The 10,679-nt window shown below is 39.4% G+C and overlaps 1 protein-coding gene across 1 annotated transcript; it reads right to left on the bottom strand.

Annotated features, from left to right (window-relative positions):
• Nucleotides 1-2,123: 2,123 nt before the first annotated feature.
• LOC100343521 (GTPase IMAP family member 7) lies at nucleotides 2,124-10,346 on the bottom strand. Its single transcript, XM_002722513.5, has 2 exons — nucleotides 10,249-10,346; nucleotides 2,124-3,239 (listed from the first exon to the last, which is right to left on the bottom strand). The coding sequence occupies exon 2, from the start codon at nucleotides 3,197-3,199 to the stop codon at nucleotides 2,321-2,323; it is 879 nt and encodes a 292-aa protein (XP_002722559.1). The 5' UTR covers nucleotides 3,200-3,239; nucleotides 10,249-10,346; the 3' UTR covers nucleotides 2,124-2,320.
• Between the last annotated feature and the right edge of the window lie 333 nt (nucleotides 10,347-10,679).

The raw sequence follows: 10,679 nt of genomic DNA, 5'->3' as shown, positions 1-10,679 counted from the left end.
TGTGTGCAATTAAATTGGGTATTTGGCTGAGGAACTCTCTAAGCAACATGTTCAAGGTGCTGCTTTATTACTCTTCTGTCTATAGTAAAATACAAGGGGCAGGTAAGACACCTGCTGCCTGTATCAGAGTGCCTAGTGTGATGACCAGCTGAGGCTCAGGAGGACAGTTTCCTGTCCATGCTGACCTTGGGAAGCAGCAGTGATGACTCAGGTGGTTGGGTTCCTGCCACCATGTGGGAGACCTGGACTGAGCTCCCAGATCCCATCCTGGGCCTGTTCCAGCCTGAGCTCATTGTGGGCATTTGAAGAGGGAACCAGTGGATGAGCTCCTCTCTCTCTCTCTGAAGCTCAAACAAATAAAATAAATTAATTAAATAAATTTTAAATAAATTACCTAAAGGTAAAATTGTTAACAAAAAAGCACAAGGATATGGCTAGGTGATCTTTTGATAAGGAGATTAGTATGATGAGACATCTCAATGGAATCCAGGAGCTATTTATCACAACAGTAAGGATATTAGTCAGCCATCTAAACAGCAGCCAAGGCCCATTGTGCAAGACGTTGGAAAATGACCCCAAGGGCATTTCAGAGACAGTAGGGACTGCCCCGCCTTCATAAGCCCAAAGTGCTACATCTTGAGGGGCAGAGCACACTGTCAATATTTGTTCTTTGGCCTTGAGGTCTTAGACTTGCTTAAGAACACCTGCTCCTTTCTTCTTCCCAATTTTCCCTGTTGGAATGTGAATGTCTATGCTGTGCCTGTCCCACCACTGTATTTAAGATGTACACAATATATTTAATTTCAAAGGCTCACAGCTGTAGGGCAATTTGTCACAGGATGAATTGTAACTTAGTGACACCCATATATGATTTTGATGAAAATTAGATGGGGCTTTTGGGTTGGATTTTAAAATTCAGTCTGGAACAAGTAAAGACTTTGGGGCTACTGGAATAGAATGAATGCTTCTGATGTGAGAAGGGCATGAATTTTGAAATGTAATGAGTGATGCCATGGTCTGAATGTTTATGTGCCCCACCCCTAATTCATAGGTTGACATTATCCCTCTCAAGGTGATGATATTAGGAAGGGAGGCTTATGAAGTAATTATGTGATGGGGTAGAACCCTCTTGAATAAGATTAATTTCCTTACAAACGAATTCTAACAAAGACTCCCAGTTACTGCTGCTGAGTTCAGACTAAGAGATGGATATCTATAAGGAAGAGATCTTCACTAAAGCTTAAGTCTCCTGGAGCTTTGTGCACTTATCAGTCTCCATAACTGAGAAACAAATTTCTGTTGTTTATAAGCCACATTGCTTTCAATATTTTGTGATAGTAGCACAAATAGGCCAAAACAAGTGTCAAGCAAAAGAAATTTGTTATCTTAAAGAGTTATCTGCTTTCCCTTATTCATTTCAGTATTTTCCACAACAGCCAAGATGTAGCAATAAACCAAGTACCCATAGGCGTGTGAATGGATATGGTATATATACTCATGGGTACATTACGCTGAGTGAAATAAACTAAGTGCAGAAAAACAACATTGCATGGTATCATTTATGCATGGAATCTAAAATAGTTGAACTTATAAAGCAAAAAATATAATTTAGTTTCCAATGACTGAGGAAGTGGAAGAAGGGGCATGTGTGGTTCAGTGGGTACAAAGATTTGTTTCTGCAGGGAGAATAGTTCTGGATATTTGAGTTTAAAATGGTGACTGTAGTTAAAATTTCTTTGTTTTTTTTTTTTTGAGATTTTCTAAGAAACCAATTCTTTTTTGAAGATTTTATTTATTGATTTGAGAGGTAGATTTACAGACACAGAGAGAGAGAGAAGCAGAGAGAAAGGTTTTCCTTCCATTGGTTCACTCCCTAAATGGCTACAATGGCCAGAGCTGCGCTGATCTGAAGCCAGGAGCCAGGAGATTCTTCCCATTCTCAGACGAGGGTGGAGGGGCCCTAGGACTTGGGCCATCTTCTACTGCTTTCCAGGTCATAGCAGAGAGCTATATGAAGAGTTGCAGCTGGGACTAGAACCAGTGCCCACAGCACCGGCCCCAGGAAACTAATTCTTAAATTTTCTCAATGCACCAAAAAAGAAAAAGAAGATACATATCTGAAGTCTATAGTAATTATTTTGATTTAATTATTTCATAATGTATTCATATTCAGAATATTGTAAAGAGAAATACAGAAGAATTATTGTTTCAATGTACTTTTGAAATTTTGTGTGTAGGGGAGATATTATAACAGCAATCTTTGGAAAATACAATCCATCTCTTTAATGAATCACAGTAAATTATAGAGAAATAATAAAATTTACTTCCAAAATGTATGCCATATTTTCCAAAGGGCATTCTTAACCCAACAGAAGATATAGTCAAATGTATTCTGCTCATCTTCTTCATTTCTATCTTTCTTTTTTTCATCATATCTAATCCTTGCCTCTACTATTCTTTTAGATATTTCTTCCTTTGTTTTAAGACTACAATCATTTTCTATAAGTTTAATTTCATTCTTTAACTGCTCATCATATTTTTTCTGCAAAATATCTGCCTGCTTATTCAGTCTTTTCTCTATGTCCTTGTATATGTTCTCATTAAAATACCCACATGGATTTTCCCGTGACATCTTCTCTATCATATCCACCAGCTCCTGCACCTGACCCTCCTTCTCAGCCTTGTCTGCTCTGTTGCTAATGGCGTAGCAGCGGCCCCCGCACTCCTGGATGACGCTCTTCAGGCTCACATCTGCCGTCGCTATAAAGTCATCCAGGGTCTGATCCTCCAGCTCTTCTCTGCGGGTAAACAAGACGATCATGTGCTTCATCGCTGACTCCCCAAAGACACCCTTGATCAGTGCAACAGTGTTTTGATCTTCTTGTGTGTAGCGGCCCAGCGGCATAACCAGGAGAATGGCATGAGGCCCTGGGCAGGAGAAGAGGACGCACTTGCTGATTTCTTTGCAGGTTTTATCCAGTTTCTCCTTAGTGTCAAAGAGCCCCGGGGTGTCCACAACAAGGAGTTCTGTCCCCTTCCGTTCCCGGGATGCTTTTTGACAGGTCTTGGTAAGGGATTGGGCACTTACTCCAGATGAAAAGACTTCGTCCCCAAGGATGGTGTTTGCTGTCGCACTTTTCCCACTTCCAGTTTTCCCTACTAGAACGATCCTCAAAGTACGTTTTTGAAGGCCAGCCATGTCTATGTAAGGACGCTTGGGAACTTAGGCACATATAGACCTTAAGGAAGGAAGGGAAGGAAAAAAGGCCAATTTAGTGAGTAGGAATTGTTCCCAGTCCTTTTTTCTTGTCATTGTTGAAAATCTGTAACATTTTCTTATGCATAGTCCCCTCAGTGAAGACAGAAAGATGAAGCAGTCCAATTACTAAGGAAGAAATACTAGTGTAAAGAATTCTCTAACAAAAGAGTATCAGGTCCATGTTGTTTGACCAGGAAACACTATTAAAATTTTAAATATCAGCTAGTATTTGCAGACACTATTCTTGTTTATGTGATCCTTTTGTTCTTAGTCCTATCATTGTGATCAATTGTGAACAGAAATTGATCACTGTGACTAGTGAGATGGCATTGGTACATGCCACCTTGATGGGATTGAATTGGAATTAGCTGATAGAATAAAAAAGGGAGAGAACGATCCAACATGGGAAGTGAGATACACAGCAGACCCATAGAATGGCAGATGTCCTAAACAGCATTCTGGCCTCAGAATCAGCCCTTAAGGCATGCGGATCTGGCTGAAAAGCCCATAAGAGTATTTCAGGCATGGAAAGCCAAGACACTCTGGGGAAAAAAAACCTAAATGAAAGATCTCTGCGAGTGAGATCCCAGTGGAAAGAATGGGTCATCAAAGAAGGAGGTACCTTTCTCTGAAGGGAGGAGAGAACTTCCACTTTGACCATGGCCTTGTCTAAATATGATCAGAGTCGGTGAACACAGGGGGCTTCCATAGCCTTGGTAGCTCATGACAAGAGCCTAGGGTGATTACTGACGCCATAAACAAGAGTGTCAATTTGTTAAGTCAACAACAGGAGTCACTGTGCACTTACTCCTCATGTAGGATCTTTGTCCTTAGTGTGCTGTACATTGAGATTTAATGCTATAACTAGTACTCAAACAGTATTTTTCACTTTATGTTTCTGTGTGGGAGCAAATTGTTGAAATCTTTACTTAATGTATGCTAAACTGATCTTCTGTATACAAAGAGAATTGAAAATGAATCTTGATGTGAATGGAAGGGGAGAGGGAGTGGGAAAGTGGAGGGTTGCGGGTGAGAGGGAAGTTACGGGGGGGGGGGTAAGCCATTGTAATCCATAAGCTGTACTTTGGAAATTTATATTCATTATATAAAAGTTAAAAAATTTAAATATCATAGTCTCAATACTACTTAAACTGTTCCTGACTGTCATTGAATCATTTTCAGTTATCTTTATATACAGAAGATCAATTTAGTATATACTAAGAAAAGATTTCAACAGTCTGAAAATTAACAACTCAAGAATCTCTAGAAAATGTGTAAACACATGAAGACTGAACAGCATGCTCCTGAATGAACAATGGGTCACAGAAGAAAAAAATGAAGGGACAAATTAAAGAATTCCTGGAAATAAACAAATATGACAATATAACATATAAAAACTTAGGGGACACAACAAAAGCAGCAGTGAGAAGGAAACTTATAGCAAACAGTTGGTCACAACATCAAGAAAGTAGAAAGTTATCAAAGACATGAGCTCTCAGTCCATCTCAAGGATCTAGAAAAACAACAAAAAACAAACTCAAAATTACTAAAAGTCAAGAAAAATTAAAATTAGAGAAATAGCCTGGAATTGGTGTAGAAGTAGACATGTGGATCAATGGAACAGAACAGAATGCATCAATCCATGCATGTACAATCAATGAGTCTTTGACAAAGGATATAAAATGAATGCTTGGAGAAAGGGCAGTCTCTTCAAAAATTGGTGCTGGGAAAATTGGATCTCTACATGCAGAAGCATGAATCAAGACCCCTACCTTACACCTCATACAAAAATCAACTTAAAAGGGATCAAGGATCTATATCTATCCTGATACCACCAAATTACTAGAGGATAACACTGGGGAGACTCCACAAAACATTGGCATGGGCAAAGAATTCTTGAACAAGACTGCAGACACACAGTCAATTAAAGTCAAAGAAGACAAACGAGATTACATCAAACTGAGAAGCTTCTGCACTGCAAAGGAAACACTCAGCAAACTGAAGAGGGAAGTGATAGAACAAGAGAAAAACTAGCAAACTGTGAAACTGATAAAGGATTAATATCCAGAATCTACAAAAAGCCCAAGGAACTCAACAACAACACAGCAATCCAGTTAATCAATGCACAAAAACTTGAACAGACATTTTTAAAATAGAAAAATCGGCTGGCGCCGTGGCTCACTAGGCTAATCCTCTGCCTTGCGGCGCCAGCACACCGGATTCTAGTCCCGGTCGGGGCGCCGGATTCTGTCCCAGTTGCCCCTCTTCCAGGCCAGCTCTCTGCTGTGGCCAGGGAGTGCAGTGGAGGATGGCCCAAATACTTGGGCCCTGCACCCCATGGGAGACCAGGATAAGCACCTGGCTCCTGCCATCATATCAGCGCGGTGCGCAGGCCGCAGTGCGCCAGCCGCGGCGGCCATTGGAGGGTGAACCAATGGCAAAGGAAGACCTTTCTCTCTGTCTCTCTCTCTCACTGTCCACTCTGCCTGTCAAAAAAAAAAAAATAGAAAAATCAAATGGCCTACAGACACATTAAAAATTGCTCAAGATCACTAGCCATCTGGGAAATGCAAATAAAAAAGACAGTGAAGTTTTACCTCATCCCAGTTAGAATGGCCATCATTCTAAAATAAAAAAAAAATACATTCTGGCAAGGATGTGGGGAAAAGTGCAGGCTAATACACTGTTGGTGGGAATGTAAATTAGTATAGAAATTATGGAAAACAGTATGTACATAGCTGAGAAATTTGAAAATAGCTGTACCATATGACCCAGCAATCTCACTCCTTGGTAATTTACACAAACAAAATTAAATCAGCATATGAAACTGTCATCTGAACCCCTATGTTTATTGCAATGGAGTTCACAATAGCTAAGATATGAAATCAACCCAGATGCTGATCAACTGATGACTGGACAAAGGAATTGTCTGTGTGTGTGTGTTTATGTGTGTGTGTGTTTGTGTGTGTGTGTTGTTTATTATGGATTACTCCTCAGCCATAAAGAAAAATGAGGTACTGCTTTTGCAACAAACAGGATTCAATTGGAAACCATTATACTTAATGAAATAAGCCAGCCCCACCCAAAAAGGCAGCTACCATATGTTTTTATCCAATTTATTGCAAACGTAATTTTTCTTTTATACAAAGAATATCTAATAGTAGAAAACCAAAGACCAACAACTTGATAGAAAGTTGAGCAAGTAATATGAATATGCAGTTCAAAGAAGACATGAAAATTTCCCTGGAATATATAGAACTACATTCAATTAGTTCATAATAGAGAAAAATAAATTAAAAACAGTTCAATATACTCTTTCTCAAGGATAGATATGGCAAAGTCCAAAAGTTTGTCAACACAACCTGTTGGGAAAGGTATGGGGGAAATAGATCATCTCCAGTGAATAGTGGGAATGGAAAAATAGCCCAACACTTACAGAACATTTAATAATATCTTTCAATAATTGCATATGCATTTATTCTTTGATTATCAATCCAAATTTTGATACTTACCTGAAAGCTACACAGAAAAAAATACAAAGGATATATGAAGGTACTTCAAATAATTCATACAAATTGGAATTAAAACGCATTTATATCAATGGGATCTCATTATAAAATTGAAATCAAGGTACACTTTTTAAATAATATACATTATTCATAAATTTTCTAAAGGTACATTTTATTCAACTGATGCCACACTATTAGCAATATCAAAAGATGAAAAACCTATCAAATGATCATCAGTATGGGATCAGCTGAATAAACCAGGGTGTATTCACACAGTGAGGTGTTATCCAAATGTAAAAAGGAATGTGAACTGTCTCTATATACAAATAAGGAGTGATCTCCAGGATATGTTGTTGAGTGAAGAAAAAAATCAAAGTAGAAAAAATAATGTATATTTCATTGCCATTTATAAGAAAAAGAGGAACATGAGTTAGATATATAAATGCCTTTTCATATATATGTGAAAACACAGTGGCAGAATAATCTGAAACTAAGAAAAAGTTACTCATATGAGGATGGAAGAAATGGGTGAAGGCAAGGAAAGATACTAAAAACTTGACTTTGAATATTATTGGTTTTGTATATTTAGTCTTAAGATCATCCAGTTTACAGCTAACATTACATTTTTAAAAGCATGAAAAAATCAAAACCAACTAAAAAATTAAGCTAATTGTATTTTGTGTGATAGATGAACCAAGGGTCTTGAAAATGCAGTCATTTCACTGTTCATACATACCTAATGGAATATAACCTAAGGAGACAGAGGAAAAACCCTACAATAATCTTAAAATGTTTTCAGGAATTGTGTTTATTGTTAGGGTGTGTGTGTGTGTGAATTTCAAAGTCCATATAAAAGACATAAACAATGACCAACACAATACCAATGAGTATGGTGAATACCCAGATTGTGGTCTTCAAGTGTTATTTCTCACTCAAAAAATTAGGGCTCTCCAAATAAAATGATGATTCCAGATCTTGGCCAAGAAATATACAAGTTCAACCTTGAACTCTATTCACTAAAAAGCAGGTGTACTATTAAAAGTTATTGCAAAACTTTATGAAAGGGCCAGCGCCGTGGCTCACTAGGCTAATCCTCCACATAGCGGCGCCGGCACACCGGGTTCTAGTCCCGGTCGGGGCGCCGGTTTCTTTCCCAGTTGCCCCTCTTCCAGGCCAGCTCTCTGCTGTGGCCCAGGAGTACAGTGGAGGATGGACCAAGTGCTTGGACCCTGCACCCCATGGGAGACCAGGAGAAGTACCTGGCTCCTGCCTTCGGATCAGTGCGGTGCGCCGGCCGCGGCAGCCATTGGAGGGTGAACCAACAGCAAAAGGAAGACCTTTCTCTCTGTCTCTCTCTCTCTCTCATTGCTCACTCTGCCTGTCAAAAAAAAAAAAAAACTTTATGAAAGAAAAGAAAGGAAGGAGACAGGATTGGTGTGGGGGGGTGAAGGATGTATGTTGTCTTCTAAGAATTGTTATCAATTAAATACATGAAATCTGTTCTGTTTACATTAATAAAATTTTTAAAAGATATTACAGGCCAGTCAAGAGACTCAGTAGCTACCATGAAGAAACTACAACTGGAAAATGATGGAGCAAGTTCAGCATCAGTAAGAAAAATCAAGTCTAACTGCTGAAATATGCAAACATGTTGAAAATCAGTAGCTGGGAGCAATGCCATCTTCTTCAAGAAAATTAATTGCTCCCTTTGCAGTGTGCTTGAACACTGCAACTTATCACTATGAACGTGGATAAGTAAAGGGGGAAGTCAATCACTTTTCAGGTGTTTCCCTTATTTCATCTTTTAATTGTGTCCCAAGAGAATGAAAGAATTGCTGAAGGGAAGTTACTTTGTATATTAAAAATTATTCCATCTAATAAATGAAGAAAATATAAAATTAGTCTATCATCATTTGGAAACTCTTGATGAAACACTAAATTCATTCTAGGCAATAAAAATGCCTGCTAGCATCACAAGAGACAACAAAACAGTATGTGTTTTCTTCTAGAAGTTTACAACTTATACCCATGAAGCATTCCACCAAAAATAGTGAGGCAAACCTTAATCTGATTGAACGGCTCCCCACATATAAATTCACAAGACACTAGAACTATAGGACTGTATTAAATGGCATTATTTTACCAGCAAAGTGAACTCTCTCTAGTTCTGTTAGTTTCTCCCATTTCTTAAATTTGCCTAGGGTAACATGCATACAGTTATAGGGCAGAACAAGGATTTGATGTGAAGTCCTTAGCCACCCCTCCATTTGCCTATAACCTTCCGCACTCCCGCCCCCCTCCACATCTTAGGTTCTTCGGAGTCCATGAGTGTAAGCATCATTTTACATCTTATCCAGGATAGACTTCGTGCAGATAGTGGGGTATCCACACAGTCTCTAGAAGGGTGAGCTGGGAACAAGCCTGTGACAGGTAGGGCCAGGAGGAGGTCCTCAGTGTCTCAGTGGACTTCTTTCCTTAGTGACAAGCCAACATTGAGAGGGAAAGTCAGAAAAAATATCCCTTAAGAACTTTCTCAGAATACCCAGAGGACCTGCAGCTAACAGAAGGGTACACAAGTGAGGAAAGCATGGACTTCAGATGTGGTAAGACCTAATCTGTGGCCCAGACCTAGAACACTTAAGAACATGCCTCAAGTTCTTTGATAGTCAGCTCCTCTGTGATGAAAAGGGACAATAAAACCTACTAGGCATGATGTGAGGCCTTCCTAGAGGAGGTTCCACAAATGTGCTACAGAGCACAGCACCCACTGATTGCAAAAGTAGTTGTCACAAAATACCATTGGCATGTGAACACACACATCAAAGACACTGAAGAACTGAAAACTGATTACTCCTTCGGCATTTATGAGGTTGTACCACTTCATGTGGCCTGAAAAAGAAGAGTGTGGTAGGAAGGTTGAGAAAGTAACTAATCTGCTCCCATAGCACTCCCTTCTCCATCTCGCAAGTTGCACTGTTAAGGACACAGCTTACATTTATTACCTGTTGGAAAATAGTGAGCAGACTAAATTTTATCATCTTATCATTAATAGCCTGGATAAGACATGGAGAATGAACAAACCTTGGGATTCTGATTTTCTTTTTGAGTAAAAAGAGAGATTTAGATTGTCCCTAAATAATTTTCCAGCTCTAAAAATTTGCCATGGGAGCACTTACTTTCCTATTAAGGTTGCCAGGTTGCCAAGCAATGCTAAGTATCACCGAGCCATTAGGAAAGGCACCCTATTCAGCAAAAGTTTGTCCTGTTAAATATCGATGAATGGACACTACGATAGAAAAATCTTACTCCCTCCCTTCCACCCATCTTCTACCACCTTGGAAGTATCCTCTGAATATTACATTACCTGTTGGCACTTTATATTTTCCCTCCTTAGATCAGAATCCACCCCACCCAAGTGCCCTGTTCCCTATTGCCCCTCCCAGATCTGTCATTCTGGGCCCTCTTCTCAGACAGGCTCACCTTTTGAACAAGCTGGTGAGTTCTCAGGTTTCTCTAGAGAGGCTGTTGTAGCTGTTGCTGTTGAGGTGACTGTAGGGGAAGTGTTTGCCCTCCCCACAGCCTCTGTATTCAGGAAGCTCAGATTGGGTGGAGCCAGTGAAGGCAGCATTTGCCTTTAAAGAAACAGAAATATTGCTCCAGAATTTCATAGCTAACCTTTCTTAGAGTTTTAGTAATAGATCCAAAATGGCCCAATTAAGTGACCCAAAATATTATCCAGAGAGCAAGTCACAGTATCTGATGGTCATTCCTGGGTGCAGAACGAGACTGAGGGTTGGTCTGGGGAGGAAGGAACACAAGCATATGCCCTGGTGTTTCCAATAATAGAGCTGAGTGTATTGTTTGTTGACTGAATTCTATGAATTTTCTTTTTACAGTCTTTCAGGAAGGTC

Source organism: Oryctolagus cuniculus, chromosome 7 (genome assembly GCF_964237555.1).
Source record: "Oryctolagus cuniculus chromosome 7, mOryCun1.1, whole genome shotgun sequence".
Classification (NCBI taxonomy): domain Eukaryota; kingdom Metazoa; phylum Chordata; class Mammalia; order Lagomorpha; family Leporidae; genus Oryctolagus; species Oryctolagus cuniculus.
This window is presented reverse-complemented; position numbering and strand designations above follow the sequence as displayed.

What these genes read in the sequence shown, in the direction of transcription:
- LOC100343521 (XM_002722513.5), bottom strand. Translation starts at nt 3,199, where the DNA reads ATGGCTGGCCTTCAAAAACGTACTTTGAGGATCGTTCTAGTAGGGAAA.